Below are 21931 nucleotides of genomic sequence, written 5' to 3'. Positions count from 1 at the left end.
AGCAGCGTGTGTGTGTGTGTGTGTGTGTGTGTGTGTGTGTGTGTGTGTGTGTGTGTGTGTGTGTGTGTGTGTGTGTGTGTGTGTGTGTGTGTGTGTGTGTGTGTGTCTAAAGTACAGCTACGCACATAACACCTATGTGACTCAATCCCTGAATATGTGTATGTACTGTATATATCCCCAAGACCCATCCTCTGCTCTCTGACCCTCAGACCCGCTGGACGAGGTGCTTTCTCAGGCCTCGTGCTCCAGCCCCAGGGAGGTGGACCCCGAGGAAGACGAGGAGCTGGAGGCAGTCGCCCAACACCTGAACCAGGACTTCCTCTGCCAGGTCATTCAGGGGGAGCAGCAAGGGGACGAAAGAGGGGGAGAAGGAGTGACAGAGGCACCCCCTCCACATCCACCACCCAGAGGAGGCCCCTCCCTGGCTTCCATCCTGGGTCCCTTGCCTAGCGCGGCTAGCCTGGGGCTCAGTGAGTCCATCCATGAGTGCATCGCAGAGGACAAGGACAGTGGTGAGTCCAGATTACATTGTCAAATCAACTTCATAGTGTTTTGGTAAATGCACAATCACTTCCATTGATTGTTTGCTAGAAGTGGCTTATGTTAGCTGGAGTTTGTGGTGGCTGTTTAAAGAGATACTTCAGGATTTGGCAATTTTCTTTATCTACTTCACCAGAGTCGGATGAACTAGTGGATACCATTTTTATATCTATGTGCAGTATGAAGGAAGTTAGAGGTAGTTTTACCCATAGGAGATACCCATAGACTTCCAGTCATTACTTTAATGCTACTTACCTAGTGCGCTGGCGCTAGTTAGCAACTTCCTTCAAATTGCACGAAGAGACATAAAAATGGTATCCACGAGTTCATCTGACTCTGGGGAAGTAGATAAAGGACCTCATTGCCAAAATCCCAAAGTATCCCTTTACGAAAACTGAACCATGGATTTTAGTTTCTCCAGGCCCGTAGACTACTTTCAGGGTAAGGAACCATCTAACATCAAATTGAATTCCTAAACTTCCCTTTTAACCGTGTAATAACCCAAGATTACAGTGCGTGTCGTTACCCCTAACCATAATCGTCCGGGAAAAACCTTGAGCTGTGCTTGAGTGATATTGTGAGTCCACCCCCAAACTGGTACGTAAGCTAGTAATGCCAGTGGGCAAAACTGGTCGCAATAACGCCAGGGTGACGTCTTTTGTGTTGTCACAGTCAGGTTGTATACTGGTTGTGAAAGGACTTAATTTAGATGTATTTTTTGTGTGTCTATCAGCATGACGTTTTGGTCAGAATCTCCTATTGAGCTCTTGTCAGTCAAGCAATCCCCAAATCTCTCTCTTTTTCTCTCTCCCTCTCTCTCACTCCTCTTTGAAGAGGTCTCTCACCCCTTTTAATAACTGCCATTTTGGCCTGAGAGTTCTCCCCACACCCCACTCACATCAGTCGCGGGTTGAGGGGTCATTCAAACACAACTTAAAACACTCTCTACCCACCATACCCACTGACTCCCCTATAGCCCTGACCGCATTTGACCACATGCCTTAATTTGGCTTAAGTGGATTCTATATTTTATTTAACATACCGGATCAATGATGTGAGCAAGTGTGTGCCGAGCGAAAGGCTCTCTGGCTCTCTGCTCCCGGCTGGATGGATAAAAGTATTAACTCCAGCGCATGCCCTAGCCTCACTTAACCAATCAATACGCCCACCACCTCTCTCTATAGCTGCTTCCGAAATGGCACCCTATACCCTATGAAGAGAATTGATGGGGTTAAGTGTGGATTTCTTGAGGTACAAAAAGGTGTACCACAGGGGTCGATTTTGGGACCTCTTCTCTTCACTATGTATACTTCACAATTTATATATACTGAACAAAAATATAAATGTAACATGTAAAGTGTTGGTCCCATGTTTCATGAGCTGAAATGAAAGATCCCAGAAATGTTCCATACACACTAAAAGCTTATTTCTCAAAATGTTGTGCACAAATTTGTTTACATCCCTGTTAGTGCCCATTTCTCCTTTGCTAAGATAACCCATCCACCAGACAGGTGTGGCATATCAAGCAGCTGATTAACATCATGATCATTACACAGGTTCACCTTGTGCTGGGGGACAATAAAAGGCCACTCTAAAATGTGCAGTTTTTTCACACAACACAATGCCACAGATGTCTCTAGTTTTGAGGGAGCATGCAATTGGCATGCTGAATGCAAGTAATGTCCACTAGACATTATCTGTTGCCAGATAATTGAATTTTAATTTCTCTACCATAAGCCGCCTTCAACGTCGTTTTAGAGAATTTGGCAGTATGTCCAACCGGCCTCACAACTACAGACCACTTGTAGCCATGCCAGCCAATGTTCTCCATATCTGGCTTCTTCACCTGCGGCATCATCTGAGACCAGCCAACCGGACAGCTGATGAAACTGAGGAGTATTTCTGTCCCTAATAAAGCCCTTTTGTGGGGAAAAACTCATTCCGATTGGCTGGGCCTGGCTCCCCAGTGGGTGGGCCTATACCCTCACAGGCCCACCCATGGCTGCTCTCCTGCCCAGTCATATGAAATCCATAGATTAAGACCTAATACATTTATTTAAATTGACTGATTTCCTTATATGAACTGTAACTCAGTAAAATCGTTGAAATTGTTGTATGTTGCGTTTATATTTTTATTCAGTATATTTATATAAATAACATTGGTCAATCTGTTAAAATGTACTTTATTGTGTGTGTGTACATACAGTACCAGTCAAAAGTTTGGATACACCCACTCATTCCAGGGTTTATCTTTATTTTTACTATTTTCTACATTGTATAATAATAGTGAAGACATCAACACTATGAAATAACACAAGTGGAATCATGTTGTAACCAAAAAAGTGTTAAACAAATCAAAATCTATTTTATATTTAAGATTCTTCAAGTAGCCACCCTTTGCCTTAATGACAGCTTTGCATACTCTTGACATTCTCTCAACCAGCTTCATGAGGTAGTCATCTCGATTGCATTCTAATTTGCAGGTGTGCCTTGTTAAAAGTTAATTTGTGGAATTTATTTCTTCTTGTGTTTGAGCAAATTAGTTGTGTTTTGAGGTAGGGGTGGTATACAGAAGATAGCCCTATTTGGTAAAAGACCAAGTCCATATTATGGCAAGAACAGCTCAAATAAGCAAAGAGAAACGACAGTCCATCATTAATTTAAGACATGAAGGTCAGTCAATCCGGAACAGTTCAAGAACTTTGAAAGTTTCTTCAAGTGCAGTCGCAAAAACCATCAAGCGATATGATGAAACTGGCTCTCATGAATGGAATGGAAGACCCAGAGTTACCTCTGCTGCAGAGGATAAGTTCATTAGAGTTACCAGCCTGAGAAATTGCAGCCCAAATAAATGCTTCACAGAGTTCAAGTAACAGACACATCTCAACATCAACTGTTCAGAGGAGACTGTGTGAATCAGGGCTTCATGGTCGAATTGCTGCAAAGAAACCACTACTAAAGGACACCAATAATAAGAAGAGACTTTGCTTGGGCCAAGAAACACAAGCAATGGACATTAGACCGGTGTAAATCTGTCCTTTGGTCTGATGAACCCAAATTTGAGATTTTCAGTTCCAACCGCCGTGTCTTTGTGAGACGCAGAGAAGGTGAACGAATGATCTCTGCATGTATGGCTCCCACCGTGAAGCATGGAGGAGGAGGTGTGATGGTGTGGGGGTGCTTTGCTGGTGACACTGTCAGTGATTTATTTAGAATTCAAGACACACTTAACCAGCATGGCTACGACAGCATTCTACAGCGATACGCCATCCCATGTGGTTTGCCCTTAGTGGGACTATCATTTGTTTTTTAACAGGACAATGACCCAACACACCTCCAGGCTGTGTAAGGGCTATTAGACCAAGTATGAAAGTGAAGGAGTGCTGCATCAGATGATCTGGCCTCCACAATCACCCGACCTCAACCCAATTGAGATGGTTTGGGATGAGTTGGACCACAGAGTCATGGAAAAACAGCCAACAACTGCTCAGCATATGTGGGAAGACTTTTGGAAAAGCATTCCACGTGAAGCTCATTGAGAGAATGCCAAGAGTGTGCAAAGCTGTCATTAAGGCAAAGGGTGGTTACTTTGAGGAATCTAAAATATAAATATTTTTAGATTTGTTTAACACTTTTTTTGGTTACTACATTATTCCATATGTGTTATTTTATATTATATATACACTACTGTTCAAAAGTTTGGGGTCACTTAGAAATGTCCATGTTTTTGAAAGAAAAGCAATTTTTTTTGTCCATTAAAATAACATCAAATTTATCAGAAATGCAGTGTAGACATTGTTAATGTTGTAAATGACTATTGCAGCTGGAAACGTCAGAATTTTTTATGGAATATCTACATAGGCGTACAGAGGCCCATTATCAGAAACCATCACTCCTGTGTTACAATGGCACATTGTGTTAGCTAATCCAAGTTTGTCATTTTGAAAGGCTAGTTGATCATTAGAAAAGCGTTTTGCAATTATGTTAGCATAGCTGAAAACTGTTTCGCTGATTAAAGAAGCAATAAAACTGGCCTTCTTTAGACTAGTTGAGTATCTGGAGCATCAGTATTTCTGGGTTCGATTACAGGCTCAAAATGGCCAGAAACAAAGAACTTTCTTCTGAACCTCATCAGTCTATTCTTGTTCTCAGAAATTAAGGCTATTCCATGTGAGAAATTGCCAAGAAATTCAAGATCTCGTACAATGCTGTGTACTACTCCCTTCACAGAACAGCGCAACCTGTCTCTAACCAGAATAGAAAGAGGAGTGGGAGGCCCTGGTGCACACTTGAGCAAGAGGACAAGTACATTAGTGTCTTGTTTGAGAAACAGACGCCTCACAAGTCCTCAACTGGCAGCTTCATTAAATAGTACACACAAAACACCAGTCTCAACGTCAACAGTGAAGAGGCAACTCCGGGATGCTGGTCTTTTAGGCAGAGGTCCTCTGTCCAGTGTCTGTGTTCTTTTGCCAATCTTTTATTGGCCAGTCTGAGATATGGCTTTTTCTTTGCATCCCTTAGCCAGCATCCCAGAGTCACCTCTTCACTGTCTTCACACATAATTTTCCATCCTCATGATGCCATCTATTTTGTGAAGTGCACCAGTCCCTCCTGCAGCAAAGCACCCCCACAACATGATGCTGCCACCCCCGTGCTTCACGGTTGGGATGGTGTTCTTCGGCTTGCATGCCGCCCCCTTTTTCCTCCAAACATAACGATGGTCATTATGGCCAAACAGTTCTATTTTTGTTTCATCAGACCAGAGGACATTTCTCCAAAAAGTACTATCTTTGTCATCATGTGCAGTTGCAAACCGTAGTCTGGCTTTTTTATGGTGGTTTTGGAGCAGTGGCTTCTACCTTGCTGAGCAGCCTTTCAAGTTATGTCGATATAGGACTCATTTTACTGTGGATATAGGACTTGTTTTACTGTGGATATAGATACTTTTGTACCTGTTTCCTCCAGCATCTTCACAAGGTCCTTTACTGTTGTTCTGGGATTGATTTGCACTTTTCGCACCAAAGTACGTTCATCTCTAGGAGACAGAACGCGTCTCCTTCCTGAGCGGTATGACGGCTGCGTGGTCCCATGGTGTTTATACTTGCATACTATTGTTTGTACAGATGATCGTGCGCCCAAGGATGAACCAGGCTTGTGGTGCTCTACACATTTTTTCTGAGGTCTTGGCTGATTTCTTTTGATTTTCCCATGATGTCAAGCAAAGAGGCACTGAGTTTGAAGGTAGGCCTTGAAATACATCCACAGGTACACCTCCAATTGACTCAAATGATGTCAATTAGCCTATCAGAAACTTCTAAAGCCATGACATCATTTTCTGGAATTTTCCAAGCTGTTTAAAGGCAGAGTCAACTTAGTGTTTGTAAACTTCTGATTCCCAGGAATTGTTATACAGTGAATTATAAGTGAAATAATCTGTATGTAAACAATTGTTGGAAAAATGACTTGTGTCATGCACAAAGTAGATGTCCTAACCGACTTACCAAAACTATAGTTTGTTAACAAGAAATGTGTGGTTGAAAAACGAGTTTTAATTACTCCAACGTAAGTGTATGTTAACTTCCGACTTCAACTGTATATTGTTTTATTCAGGGCGAATTTGGAAAAGGTTTCAATGTCTTCCCTGTTAAAATTAAAATAAATAAAACATTTAAAAGTGAACTACTTTTAACAAGAGCCCTATGGCTCCTATTACTCCCTTGTCAAAAGTGTTGCACTACAAGTGCAGTACATAGGAAATAGAGTGCCATTTGGTACAAAGCCACTCTCTGCCTCAGTTTCAGCAGCTCAGTGAGGCTGGGCTGATATTATCCTGACCAGTGGTCACACTGTTGTCATAAGTCTTCATTAATCTGCAGGGAACTATCCCAAACAGAGTCACTGGAAGTTCAGGTTGAATTTAAAAGGCCTGTCTCATAGGGTTTAAATAACAGTAGAGTTTACCCTATGTTTCTATTATGGAACAAAATCAAGTGTAGAGTATTATTTAAACATTTCGAAATGATATGAAGGATTCCCATTATACAAAATTATTTAGATACCAAAGCATTGATCGTGTACAATATCCAAGTTCGACAGATATTACAAGTAAGCATTTCAGTGTAAGGCACAATGTGACTAATAACATTTGATTTGATTCATGGATGGTTGTTTGCCAACCCTTGTTCTGACAACCTTATTTTGAAGCCCTAGTATTTCTCCCTGATCTGTGCTCCATAAAATGCTTTTATTGGAGCCTTATAGTCAGTGTTCTTTGAGATTTGGTAGGGGGATTATGTTGGGAAACATTGACAGAACGTTTAATCGGTGCCCTTGCCTTAATCCCTTGAAGAGGGGAATGAAGTGCCACAGATATTTATATTTAGGAGTTCAGCGAGCCAATCCTAACTAGTGTTAGCGCAATGACTGGAAGTCTACCAGAAACACTAGCATTCATTCCCAAAATATGTTGGATACTGAGAGCCAGCGTTTTGACACTTCATAGGAGAAAATTCCATTGGTTATTAGTGAGGATGATTCATAGTAGACTATAAATAATGAAATACACAGACACCTTAGATATTTAAGGCATATGGGCCGAATTCCAAATGTGACGCTGCCTCACCCATTGGCCAATGTTGACCACATAAATGGACCGCATTAATCATAGGTTGCATTGTCATGTCATAGGTTGCATTCCAAATGGCACCCGATTCCCTATATACAGTTGCGGCCAAAAGTTTTGAGAATGACACAAATATTAATTTTCACAAAGTCTGCTGCCTCAGTTTGTATGATGGCAATTTGCATATACTCCAGAATGTTATGAAGAGTGATCAGATGAATTGCAATTAATTGCAAAGTCCCTCATTGCCATGCAAATGAACTGAATCCCCCAAAAACATTTCCACTGCATTTCAGCCCTGCCACAAAAGGACCAGCTGACATCATGTCAGTGATTCTCTTGTTAACACAGGTGTGAGTGTTGACGACTACAAGGCTGGAGATCAATCTGTCATGCTGATTGAGTTCGAATAACAGACTGGAAGCTTCAAAAGGAGGGTGGTGCTTGGAATCATTGTTCTTCCTCTGTCAGCCATGGTTACCTGCAAGGAAACATGTGCCGTCATCATTGCTTTGCACAAAAAGGGCTTCACAGGCAAGGATATTGCTGCCAGTAAGATTGTACCTAAATCAACCATTTATTGGATCATCAAGAACTTCAAGGAGAGCGGTTCAATTGTTGTGAAGAAGGCTTCAGGGTGCCCAAGAAAGTCCAGCAATCGCCAGGACCGCTTCCTGAAGTTGATTCAGCTGCGGGATCGGGGCACCACCAGTACAGAGCTTGCTCAGGAATGGCAGCAGGAAGGTGTGAGTGCATCTGCACGCACAGTGAGGTGAAGACTTTTGGAGGATGGCCTGGTGTCAAGAAGGGCAGCAAAGAAGCCACTTCTCTCCAGGAAAAACATCAGGGTCAGACTGATATTCTGCAAAAGGTACAGGGATTGGACTGCTGAGGACTGGGGTAAAGTCATTTTCTCTGATGAATCCCCTTTCCGATTGTTTGGGGCATCCGGAAAAAAGCTTGTCCGGTGAAGACAAGGTGAGCGCTACCATCAGTCCTGTGTCATGCCAACAGTAAAGCATCCTGAGACCATTCATGTGTGGGGTTGCTTCTCAGCCAAGGGAGTGGGCTCACTCACAATTTTGCCTAAGAACACAGCCATGAATAAAGAATGGTACCAACACATCCTCCGAGAGCAACTTCTCCCAACCATCCAGGAACAGTTTGGTGACGAACAATGCCTTTTCCAGCATGATGGAGCACCTTGCCATAAGGCAAAAGTGATAACTAAGTGCCTCTGGGAACAAAACATCGATATTTTGGGTCCATGGCCAGGAAATGGCCCAGACCAGACCTTGGCCCAGACCTTAATCCCATTGAGAACTTGAGGCGGGTGGACAAACAAAAACCCACAGATTCTGACAAACTCCAAGCATTGATTATGCAAGAATGGGCTGCCATCAGTCAGGATGTGGCCACGAAGTTAATTGACAGCATGCCAGGGCGGATTGCAGAGGTCTTGAAAAAGAAGGGTCAACACTGCAAATATTGACTCTTTGCATCAACTTCATGTAATTGTCAATAAAAGCCTTTGACACTTATGAAATGCTTGTAATTATACTTCAGTATTCCATAGTAACATCTGATGAAAATATCTAAAGACACTGAAACAGCAAACTTTGTGGAAATTAATATTTGTGTCATTCTCAAAACTTTTGGCCACGACTATTGTGCAACAACTTTTGACCAGAGCTTTGACTAATAGGTCATAGGGTGCAATTTGAGACGCATGCCTAGTTCTGTGAGGGACCCTTGGATGGTATTGTAGAACATTGATTGGCGTTTGAAGGGTTGTGTGCGAATCCTTTAGTCTAATCAATTCCTTCAGATTTATTGGGGACTGATGTTGACCTTCTTTACACTCTACTAGTCCATATAAACTACCTAATCATTTTCCTACAGTTCTGCTGCTTCCTTTTGACTACATTGTAGTAGTTTGTCCTATATTTAAATTGTATTTAATGTGAATGAAAACAGTATTCAGGCTAAGAGCATCATTATCAGGGACAAGAGAAAAAACACTTCAAGTTTTTTTTCTTTGTGATAGTATGATGTTATTGATTTGTAGAAATTCCACATTCATTGAAATGGTTATGTGCATGAGAAGTGAAATAGAATGTTATATTAGTAGATCATTGGTCAGGCCTTGCAGATCCTCACAGCTGCTCGCCTCTTGACCCGACCCTCTTTACCCCTATTTGACCTCCCATTTCCTTCTCAACTTGGCCGTTGGGCTCCGGCTATAACCGGAGTCGCCTGTCCAAGCAAACTGGCTCATATTTCCTTGAGGCACCCCAACACACTTCTGAATTATAGTAAGCCGAGTAAAAAGATAGCGCTAGCATTACTATCACGCTTCCTGAATACAGGAACCCTAATAAAATATTTTGCGCACTAGCACTACTAGCTAACATGCTCCCTGAATACAAGAACCCTAATAAAAGTCTGTGATGTGAAATGTAGTTGGGCTAGCATTCTTTATAGGTCGCTAGCTAGCTGGTAACGGGAGCTATGTGGAGTGGATGGATATTATTCATCATTGTCCTTGTGCCTGGGAAGCTGAGGGGTGTGTCCCGAATGGCACCCTATTCCCTATATCGTGCACTACTTTTGACCAGGACCCATAATGCTCTGGTCAGAATTAGTGCACTATATAGGGAATAATTTTGGACAGAACAGAGCGGCTGGAGGGAAAGCTTCTTTGGGAGAGGCTCAGGCCCCAGGACTCGTAAACATTGGGCTTTAGTGGCTTTAGCAGAGATAAATCTCCCCAATCCCACACACATGCAGAAATATAGGCGTGGGCTCACTGGCTCAGCGTCCTGCTCACTTAAAACCCTGCCGTGTAGGTGTCGGTGTGTTTTTATGAGTGGGTGATAATGTGTTGGTGTTATTTATTTAATTATTTATTTCAAACAATACAGAACATACACATACAAAAGACAACATACAGATGCACACAAACATCGACGACATCACAGCTGCCCAGACACACCTGTTCCCACCTCTATCTCCACTGTCTGCACTACTCTCCGCCACATCCTCAAATTGCACCATTTTGTTCCTCTCCAACCCCCACGCTCTTTCAATATTTACATAATGAAGCATATGATTTTTCCATTGACTTAACGATGGAGGATTGGTTGATTCCCAGTTTTTAAGTGTATGTTTTTTCAAGATAATTGATGAGAAGAGTATTGTCCAACCCATTGCATATCTCACTGCATGTCTTGAAATATGCAGACAGATGGATTAAAGTAAATTTACATTGTAATATTTCTGACAGCCAACTTTCTAACTCTGGCCATAACTTTTGGACTTCATAGCATTCTCATAAAGTCCAAAAGTGAGAGTGTGTCTGCGCAGGTATTTGCCTAAAAGTATGTGTGTGTGTTGTTTGTGTGGCGGTATATAAATCTGTGCCTCCCTGCCTGTCTGTCTCTGCATTATCTGTGTGTGTGTGTGTGTGTGTGTGTGTGTGTGTGTGTGTGTGTGTGTGTGTGTGTGTGTGTGTGTGTGTGTGTGTGTGTGTGTGTGTGTGTGTGTGTGTGTGTGTGTGTGTGTGTGTGTGTGTGTGTGTGTGAGGTCTACTGGGCACCCCCACCCCCCTCACTCTTTAAAGCTGACAGTCCGGGCCCATCTCTCTGCAGGCTGTCTGTACAGTAGCTCCTGTGGACTCCATTTTATTTCCAGTCACCCCAGCATTCTGGCACCACTAAGTGCATCTGCCCTCAATAGACGCTCCATGATGAGCCAAAATGACCGATGATGTGACGACCTCCTTCGAACCCAGTGCCTATTTAAAGCAGTCCCACTTTCCCAAGGAGAGGACGACGCTTTTAACTCCCCAGAGGCATCTCCCTCTGAATAAAGTTGTAACTAGTTCATGCTGATGTCATCAAAATGTCTCTTCACACTAGATCTAAACAGAAGTAACTAGCCTAAATACAAGATAAGGAGAGACCTATTCCCCGAAGTAGAGCAGCGGCTGTTCGCCAGATATAGAATTATCCAGTAAATCCAATCCAAGACCAGTGAAACATGGTTATATTCTGCAGGGTTTGAGCAAACTTGTCTCTTGTTGTAGACTGTTTTTTAAAAACGAGGTTTGGCATTAACTTTATGTTTTTTGAATAAAACTGTGGCAGACTCTTAGACTACAGGGCTGAGTTTAGCAGAAACCGTCTCTGTGAATTACAAACCTCGCTTGGTGGTGTACTGCAACGTGGGTTTGAGGCTACGGTTGCCAATCCTCCCGATTCGGCCTGAATTGTTTTTCTTTCTTTCTTTCTTTCTTTCTTTCTTTCTTTCTTTCTTTCTTTCTTTCTTTGCAAACAATTCATTTTTATTGGAATCACATAAACAACACAATCAATCAAAATAACGGTACAATTGCCCAACCCCTCCCACACCCCACCTCTGAGCGTTTTTTCCATTACCTCAATGAAATTAACAAATTAAATGTAAACAGTGTTGGCTGACTTTATGATAAAAATATATATATAATGTGAATTACTTTTACAATCCAACAAATGCAATACCAACAATGTTTCTGGATTTTTATAATCTCTCAAAATGAGTTTGGCTCGAGTACATCTCCCTGAGTGACATTTTACGTTGAGCATTTTACGTTGACATCAGGGTGTAACATGCAAATGGTGTGGCTTGTAGTCTGAAGGGAAAGCATGGACAGTGGTTCACTTGATGGTATTCCTACTAGTGGCTATACCGGCTGCTTGTTGAATCAGGTTTTCTGCCTTTTGAGCCAATATGCTCAGCTCGTAGTATATGCTCAGCTAGTTGCATTATTTCTGAATATAGACTAGACTTACATGAACTCTGGAACTGGTACCTCTTAAATGTGTTTTTGAAGAAACACAAAATGATTTACTATAAGATTTTCACAAATATGTATTTGGTACTTCAAATGCATGTTTAGCCAGGCCTGGCTTCTAGCCATGTGTTGTCAAAAGCTCTCACTAAAGACTTTGCTTTCTTTCACTGTAAATATTGGGTGCAGACCTTCCTCATGTTCCTTTTCAATGCAGAAAGCAGTACTATGGTCAACGTCATTGAGTGACTTTCTAGGTCTCTATTATGCTGTCCATGCAGACGGTCCCTTCCTCTCTCCCTCTGTCCTCTATTGGAGCTGCAAGGTGTCAGCGAAGGAGGGTGATTGGCCGTGTGCTGACCTCCTGCCGTGATGTAATTAGACAGCTGCTCCGGCCAACCTGCCTACCCCCCTGCCAGTGACAGTACAGCTGCAGCTCCTCTCTGCCGTACCACCTGGCCTCCATCTTAAAGGGACAGTAAACACTGTTCCGGTTTGTCTTTTTTGCAGTGTTATCTCAGGAGATTTGTTATTTCTTATATCTTATTAATGTGGTTCCTGAGACAGAGTATGCAGTGTTTGTGTGTGTACACACTGTATGTGTGTGGAACTGTGTGTGGAACTGACAGCTTACCACAGAGGAGTTCGCCTTGAACGGGTGACAACTGACAGGAAGGGAGACAAGCAATCGGCACCCTCCTCTCTTTCACCCCTCCTGGTGTACACAGTCACACACATCAGCTACACTCAGGGCCTGTCACGCAGAAAACATACTAGGGCTACGAAGCAGAGAAGCCTGGATATTGTCCTGAGAAACATTTTATGCTTGTAAGTGAGAGAATGTTGAAGGGGAGGGGAGGGAGCAAGGGGAAAGGGGGGAAAGGTGTGTGGTGAGCTTTACATGCCCAAGTAATATAATGTAATGTGTCATGTTACAAATATGTGACCCACCACCTGGATTCGGTCCGATGTAGCAACATTTTAAATTTTGTTTTTTAAATTGCATAAAAGTAGAGACTCAGAGCTAGAAAATTGTATATCATACACTGCAGTTGAGGAATAATGGTACAGTAATTCTGCTTTGAAAGTTGATGAACTTGTAACCCCACTTTTGAGAAAATGGCCCTGGAATGTTTTGGTAAACCTACTGGAGAGTTCTCATTTTCATTTTCTACACCCATTAAGCATTGTTCACACTCTCTTAAGCCTTATCACCCATCTCTTTAAGGATTCACATGAGGCCATGTGATAAACAGAGTGAGTAGTGTAGTAAACAACCAAAGATTTTAAGACTAAAAGTGGCAAAAGTAGTAACCTACAATAAGGAAAAACTCCAGATAAAAATACACTTTATCTAGTCCTTAGTCTACAGTGCCTTTGGAGAGTATTCAGACCCCTTGACTTTTTCCAAATTTTGTTAGGTTACAACCTTATTGTAAAATGTATTAAATTGTTTTTTCCCCTCATCAATCTACACTCAATACCCCATAATGACAAAGCCAAAAGAGTTTTTAGAATTTTTTGCTAATTTATAAAAAATAAACAGAAATATCACATTTACTTAAGTATTCAGACCCTTTACTCAGTACTTTGTTGAAGCACCTTTGGCAGCGATTACTTCTCAAGTCTTCTTGGGTATGATGCTACATGCTTGGCACACCTGTATTCGGGGAGTTTCTCCCATTCTTCTCTGCAGATCCTCTCAAGCTCTGTCAGGTTGGATGGGGAGTGTTGCTGATCATCTATTTTCAGGTCTCTCCAGAGATGTTTGATCGGGTTCAAGTCCGGGCTCTGGATGGGCCACTCAAAGACATTCAGAGACTTGTTCCGAAGCTACTCCTGCGTTGCTTGGCTGTGTGCTTAGGGTCGTTGGAAAGTGAACCATCGCCCCAGTCTGAGGTCCTGAGGGCTCTGAAGCAGGTTCTTATCAAGGATCTCTCTGTACTTTGCTCCTTTCATCTTTCCCTCGATCCTGACTAGCCTCCCAGTCCCTGATGCTGCCACCACTATGCTTCACCGTAGGGATGGTGCCAGGTTTCCTCCAGACATGACGCTTGGCATTCAGGCCAAAGACTTCAATATTGGTTTCATCAGACCAGAGAATCTCATAGTCTGAGATTTTCTCATGGTCTGAGAGTCTTTAGGTGCCCTTTGGCAAACTCCAAGTGGGCTGTCATGTGCCTTTTACAGAGGAGTGGCTTCCTTCTGGCCACGTACTATAAAGGCCTGATTGGTAGAGTGTTGCAGAAATGGTTTTCCTTCTGTAAGGTTCTCTCATCACCACAGAGGAACTAGAGCGCTGTCAGAGTGACCATTGGGTTCTTGGTCACCTCCCTGACCAAGGCCCTTCTCCCCCGATTGCTCAGTTTGGCTGGGCGGCCAGCTCTAGGAAGAGTCTTGGTGGTTCCAAACTTCTTCCATTTAAAACATTATTTAGTCCACTGTGTTCTTGGGGACCTTCAAAGCTGCAGAAATGTTTTGGTACCCTTCCCTAGATCTGTGCCTCTACACAATCCTGTCCTGGAGCTCTATGGACAAATCCTTCGACCTCATGGCTTGGTTTTTTTCTGACATGCACTGTCAACTGTGGGACCTTATATAGACAGGTGTTGGACTTTCCAAATCATGTCCAATCAATTGAATTTACACAGGTGGGCTCCAATCAAATTGTAGAAACATCTGAAGGATGTTCAATGGAAACAGGATGCACCTGAGCTCAATTTCGAGTCTCATAGCAAAGGGTCTGAATACTTATGTAAATAAGGTATTTCTATTTTTATATTTTTAATACATTTACAAAACTTTCTAAAAACATGTTTCAGCTTTGTCATTATGGGTTAGATTGCTGAGGATTTGTATTTATTTTATCAAATTTTAGAATAAGGCTGTAACGTAATAAAATGTGGAAATAGTAAATAGGTCTGAATACTTTCCGAAGGCACTGTATATCATAATCTGACTTTGGTGCAGGTCATGTTGTTCTTCACATTACTGTCTCTGCTAAACACACACTATATATAATAAAATCTATGTTTATTTGTCACATGAACAGGATACAGAGGTTGTAAACGGTACAGTGAAATGGTTACTTGCATGGTAGGAATATCAAAAACAGAAAGTGTCCAGATAAAAATATTTTATAAATATTTTATAATTATTAGATGATGTTTACCTGACACACTTATCTAAATTGATGGGTCATGCGAAATAAATGCTATAACCACCCCTCATCGAAGTGGATGGGTCACTATTGTCTATAGACATGTACACATTTTCATGAAATGCAATAGATGGCCGTAATCACCCCCAGACACACCTGGTTAACTTGATAGTCATGTAATCATCTGGCGAAGTGCAGTCTTTTGTTTAGACATGTAGCTAGCTAGCTAGCTAAACAATGAACCGGCATAATCCCAAATCATACTACTAAAAAACAAACATTGTCATAGCTGTAGTATGAATCTGCATGTAGCTACAGCTAACCAACTAGGTTCAATGTTAGCTAGCTAACATTAGGCTATAACTAGAAATACAATTGGATTTCTGATTCAAATAATATTACTACACAGATCATACACGTAACGTTAGCTAGTGAGCCAGCAAGCAAGCTAACGTTCGCTAGCTTGCTCACAGTAGGCTTTAACTTGCAATGAAAACGACTTTCTGACAAAATTAGAAACGTATAATATCTGAAAATGTAGCTAGACTCTTCCCAGTATACATGGATGAACACTTCACGGCAGACAGGAACCATTTAACTTTTTAACCATTTAAGTTTTGTTTATAGCTATACTGAACAAAAATATAAACGCAACATGTAAAGTGTTGGTCTCATGTTTCATGAGCTGAAATAAAAGATCCCAGAACTTTTGACAAGATAATCCATCCACCTGACAGGTGTGGCCTATCAAGAAGCTGATCAAACATCATGATCATTACACAGGTGTACCTTGGGCTGGGGACAATAAAAGGCCACTCTAAACTGTGCAGTTTTGTCACACAACACAATGCCACAGATGTCTCAAGTTTTGAGAGAGCGTGCAATTGGCATACTGACTGCAGCAATATCCACCAGAGCTTTTGCCAGAGAATCTAATGTTAATTTCTCTACCATCTGCCTCCAACATCATTTTAGAGAATTTGGCAGTAGGTCCAACCGGCCTCACACCTGTAGACCACGTGTAACCATGCCAGCCCAGGACCTCCACATCTGACTTCTTCACCTGCGGGATCGTCTGAGACCACCCGGATAGCTGATGAAACTGAGGAGTATTTCTGTCTGTAATAAAGCCCTTTTGTTGGGAAAAACTAATTCTGAATGGCTGGGCCCCTCCAGTGGGTGGGCCTATGCCCTCCCAGGCCCACCCATGGCTGTGCCACTGCATAGTCATGTGAAATCTATAGATTAGGACGAAATTAATTGTTTTCAATCTGCAGATTTCCTTATATGAACTGTAACTCAGGAGAATCGTTGGAATTTTTGAAAGTTGCGTTTATATTTTTGTTCAGTATACATCTTGTTTGGCCAGCATTGTGTCAAGTCACTCCGGTTCACACTGACCGTTGCTAAAAAAAGGCACATGAAAGTTCACATGTTCACGAAGGCATTTCATCACAAAAGAGAAATTGATTAATTTAAAAAAATACGTTGAAATGTCTCTCTTGTGAAGTAGTGACGTGCGACATACGCCTAGCTTCCTGAAATGCGTCATATATAGCTGTAACGGCCGTCGTCAAAATGAGACCAAGGTGCAGCGGAGGATGTGTTCATCGTGAATGATTTTAATAGACCGAATGAACACTATACAAAAATAAACCAAAAAACGACCAGCAACAGTTCTGTCAGGTTAACAAAACTAAACAGGAAAATAGCTACCCACAAAACCCAAAGGAAAAACAGGCTGCCTAAGTATGACTCCCAATCAGCAACAATGATGTACAGCTGTTCCTGATTGGGAGCCATACCCGGCCGAAACAAAGCAATCCCAAACATAGAACCACAGACATAGAATGCCCACCCAAATCACACCCTGACCAAACCTAAATAGAGACATAAAACGGCTCTCTCGGGTCAGGGCGTGACAGTACCCCCCCCCCCCCAAAGGTGCGGACTCCGGCCGCAAAACCTGAACCTATAGGGGAGGCTCTGGGTGGGCATTTCTCCGCGGTGGAGGCTCTGGAGCGGGACGCAGACACCACTGGCTCACCCCACTTCACTGGCTCCCCTAGACCGTGATCTCCTGCCGCCGACCACGGACTGGGGACCCTCGCAGCGGGCCCCGGACTGGAGGGCGACTCTGGCTGCGCCCGGCTGGCGGGCGACTCTGGCTGCGCCCGGCTGGCGGGCGACTCTGGCGGCTCCGGACTGGCGGGCGGCTCTGGCGGCTCCGGACTGGCGGGCGGCTCTGGCGGTTCCGGGCTGGCGGGCGGCTCTGGCTGCTCCGGACTGGGGAGACCCACTGGAGGCCTGGTCCGAGGAGGAGGCACAGGATAGACCAGGATGGGGAGACCCACTGGAGGCCTGGTCCGAGGAGGAGGCACAGGATAGACCAGGATGGGGAGACCCACTGGAGGCCTGGTCCGAGGAGGAGGCACAGGATAGACCAGGATGGGGAGACCCACTGGAGGCCTGGTCCGAGGAGGAGGCACAGGATAGACCGGGCTGTGGGGGAGCACTCGAGTTCTGGTGCGTAGGCTTGACACCCCTACTCCAGGCTGAATGGCCACTCTAGCCCGGCACGGGCGGAGCGCAGGCATAGGACGAACTGAGCCCCCCCAGCGCCCTGGAGACACAGTGCGCAGAGCCGGCGCAGGATAGCCTGGACCGAAACGGCGCACTGGAGACCAGATGCGCTGAGCTGGCACAATCCGTCCTGGCTCGATGCCCACTCTTGCATGGCACTTGCGGGGGGCTGGCATGTAGCGCTCCGGGCTATCAACGCGTACTGGGGACACCGTGCGCTTTACCGCATAACACGGTGCCTAACCAGTACTACGCTGCCTCCTGTAAGCACGGGAAGTTGGCCCAGAATTCCATCCTGGCTCTGCCACATTTCCCGTGTGCCCCCCCCCGGCTGCCTCTCGTGCCTGTTGCGGTCCCTTTCCTCATACCACCAACTCTCAGCTTTCGCTGCCTCCAGCTCCTCTTTCGGGCGGCGATATTCCCCAGCTTGACTCCATGGTCCCTTTCCGTCCAGTAATTCCTCCCACGTCCAGGAATCCTGAACCCTCTGTTCCTTCCTCTCACGCTGCTTGGTCCGTTTATGGTGGGTGAATCTGTAACGGCCGACGTCAAAATGAGACCAAGGTGCAGCGGAGGATGTGTTCATCGTGAATGATTTTAATAGACCGAATGAACACTATACAAAAATAAACCAAAAAACGACCAGCAACAGTTCTGTCAGGTTAACAAAACTAAACAGGAAAATAGCTACCCACAAAACCCAAAGGAAAAACAGGCTGCCTAAGTATGACTCCCAATCAGCAACAACGATGTACAGCTGTTCCTGATTGGGAGCCATACCCGGCCGAAACAAAGCAATCCCAAACATAGAACCACAGACATAGAATGCCCACCCAAATCACACCCTGACCAAACCTAAATAGAGACATAAAACGGCTCTCTCGGGTCAGGGCGTGACAATAGCCATCTGCCGATCTGATGCAACACTTATTTTTATGTAGTTGTATAATGCAATGCGATATGATATCATAATATTTGCCCAATGTGAATAGAATAGGATTCCTCTGGAAGTCATTAGTCCAATGTTTCTATAATGTTTGTGTGTTCCCATGTCACCCCACTCCTCCGCGCACTCCACTGGCTTCCAGTCGAAGATTACATCCACAACAAGACCATGGTACTTGCCTACAGAGCAGCAAAAGGAACTTCCCCTCCCTATACCTTCAGGCTCTACTCAAACCCTACACCCAACGCGAGTACTCCATTCTGCCACCTCTGGTCTCTTGACCTTCCCAACCCTACAGCAGGGCAGCTCCCGCTCAGCCCAGTCCAAGCTCTGTCCTGGCACCCCAATTGTGGAACCAGCTAGGACAGCAGAGTCCCTGCCCATCTTCCGAAAACATCAGAACGAGTATCTTAAATAATCCAACAGCACCCACCCTCGCACTCCCTCCTCAACCCTCCCCAAAAAAATGTAATAAAGCCTTTCGTGAACTAACACTTGCGCTTGAGTCTTTTCCCTCTTACTAGCTCTTATTTTGCTGATAGCTACTTTGTTGAGGAAAAATGTACTTACTATGACTGTGAGATGTGGTTGTCCCACCTAGCTGTTTTAAGATGAATACACTAACTGTAAATCACCCTGGATAAAAGTGTCTGCTAAATGACTAAAATGTTTCTACACATTTCTGTTCGGCAGATCTATCCTTGTATAGCCCAAAAGCAGTGTTCCTCTTATATTCCAATGCTATTATGTAGGATTGCACTCAATGTTTTACGTTGCTAAATGAGATTGAGAATGGCTTAATTTTACCTTTGTGTAGAGCAGGAGTGTACTGTTATCTTACACTGTGTATGCGTTCGTGCATGCGTATGCACTCACTAACATCCCTTCCCATACACACACATATGGTAGATACACACATATCTTACGCTCTGTTCCCAACACACGTTTTAAACAGCTTGTAGCCTGAAATGATCTTATGGCCTACAGACTACCACACACACACACACACACACACACACACACACACACACACACACACACACACACACACACACACACACACACCACCCCCCCCCCCCCACCCACCACACACCCCCCCCCCCCCCCCACACACCCCACTTCTCCCACACACATAAACTTGCACTCATATACCTTATCCCTTGATGCCCTATTCCTGCAACACAAACTCCAAAAAGTTCTGGGACACTGTAAAGTCCATGGAGAATAAGAGCACCTCCTCCCAGCTGCCCACTGCACTGAGGATAGGAACCTGTCACCACCGATAAATCCACTATAATTGAGAATTTCAATAAGCATTTTTCTATGGCTGGCCATGCTTTCCACCTGGCTACCCCTACCCTGGTCAACAGCACTGCACCCCCCACAAAAACTCGCCCAAGCCTTCCCCATTTCTCCTTCTCCCAAATCCAGTCAGCTGATGTTCTGAAAGAGCTGCAAAATCTGGACCCCTACAAATCAGCCGGGCTAGATAATCTGGACCCTTTCTTTCTAAAATTATCTGCCGAAATTGTTGCAACCCCTATTACTAGCCTGTTCAACCTCTCTTTCGTGTCGTCTGAGATTCCCAAAGATTGGAAAGCAGCTGCGGTCATCCCCCTCTTCAAAGGGGGGGACACTCCAGACCCAAACTGCTACAGACCTATATCTATCCTTCCCTGCCTTTCTAAGGTCTTCGAAAGCCAAGTTAACAAACAGATTACCGACCATTTCGAATCCCACCGTACCTTCTCCACTATGCAATCTGGTTTCAGAGCTGGTCATGGGTGCACCTCAGCCACGCTCAAGGTCCTAAACGATATCTTAACCGCCATCGATAAGAAACATTACTGTGCAGCCGTATTCATTAACCTGGCCAAGGCTTTCGACTCTGTCAATCACCACATCCTCATCAGCAGACTCAACAGCCTCGGTTTCTCAAATGATTGCCTCGCCTGGTTCACCAACTACTTTTCCGATAGAGTTCAGTGTGTCAAATCGGAGGGCCTGTTGTCTGGGCCTCTTGCAGTCTCTATGGGGGTGCCACAGGGTTCAAATCGTGGGCCAACTCTTTTCTCTGTATACATCAATGATGTCGCTCTTGCTGCTGGTGAGTCTCTGATCCACCTCTACGCAGACAACACCATTCTGTATACTTCTGGCCCTTCTTTGGACACTGTGTTAACTACCCTCCAGACGAGCTTCAATGCCATACAGCTCTCCTTCCGTGGCCTCCAACTGCTCTTAAATACAAGTAAAACTAAATGCATGCTCTTCAACCGATTGCTGCCTACACCTGCCCGCCCGCCCAGCATCACTCACATCAAACATCTCCAATCCAAAGTTAAATCTAGAATTGGCTTCCTATTTCGCAACAAAGCATCCTTCACTCATGCTGCCAATCATACCTTCATAAAACTGACCATCCTACCGATCCATCCGTTTTGTCACCAAAGCCCCATATACTACCCACCACTGCGACCTGTATGCTCTCGTTGGCTGGCCCTCGCTTCATACTCGTCGCCAATTCCACTGGTTCCAGGTCATCTACAAGACCCTGCTAGGTAAAGTCCCGCCTTATCTCAGCTCGCTCTTCACCATAGCAGCACCCACCCGTAGCACGCGCTCCAGCAGGTGTATTTCACTGGTCACCCCCAGGGCCAATTCCTCCTTTGGCCGCCTCTCCTTCCAGTTCTCTGCTGCCAATGACTGGAACGAACTACAAAAAACTCTGAAACTGGAAACACTTATCTCCCTCACCAGCTTTAAGCACCAGCTGTCAGAGCAGCTCACAGATCACTGCAGCTGTACATTGCCCATCTATAAATAGCCCAAACAATTACCTCATCCCCTACTGTATTTATTTATTTATTTTGCTCCCTTGCACCCCAGTATTTCTACTTTCTACTTTGCACATTCACCTACTGCAAATCTACAATTCCAGTGTTTTTAATTGCTATATTGTATTTACTTCGCCACCGCAGCCTTTTTATTGCCTTTACCTCCCTTATCTCACCTCATTTGCTCACATTGTATATAGACTTGTTTTTGTACTGTATTATTGACTTTATGTTTGTTTTACTCCATGTGTAACTCTGTGTTGTTGTATGTGTCAAACTGCTTTTCTTTATCTTGGCCAGGTCACAGTTGTAAACGAGAACTTGTTCTCAACTTGCTTACCTGGTTAAACAAAGGTAAAAATAAAAAATACACCATGATCCGCTCTCCGCTAATATTTCACTCTGTGTT

General features: G+C 44.0%; 1 protein-coding gene across 2 annotated transcripts in view; it reads left to right on the top strand.

Annotated features, from left to right (window-relative positions):
- Positions 1 to 21931, top strand: part of brf1b (BRF1 general transcription factor IIIB subunit b) — a 135902-nt gene that overhangs the window by 60597 nt on the left and 53374 nt on the right. For both annotated transcript variants that reach the window (XM_014145095.2, XM_014145094.2), the window contains exon 12: positions 210 to 512. In XM_014145095.2, coding sequence (XP_014000570.1) covers positions 210 to 512 — 303 coding nt within the window. The remainder of the gene's footprint in view (positions 1 to 209; positions 513 to 21931) is intronic.

Source organism: Salmo salar, chromosome ssa15, assembly GCF_905237065.1.
Source record: "Salmo salar chromosome ssa15, Ssal_v3.1, whole genome shotgun sequence".
NCBI lineage: Eukaryota > Metazoa > Chordata > Actinopteri > Salmoniformes > Salmonidae > Salmo > Salmo salar.
This window is presented reverse-complemented; position numbering and strand designations above follow the sequence as displayed.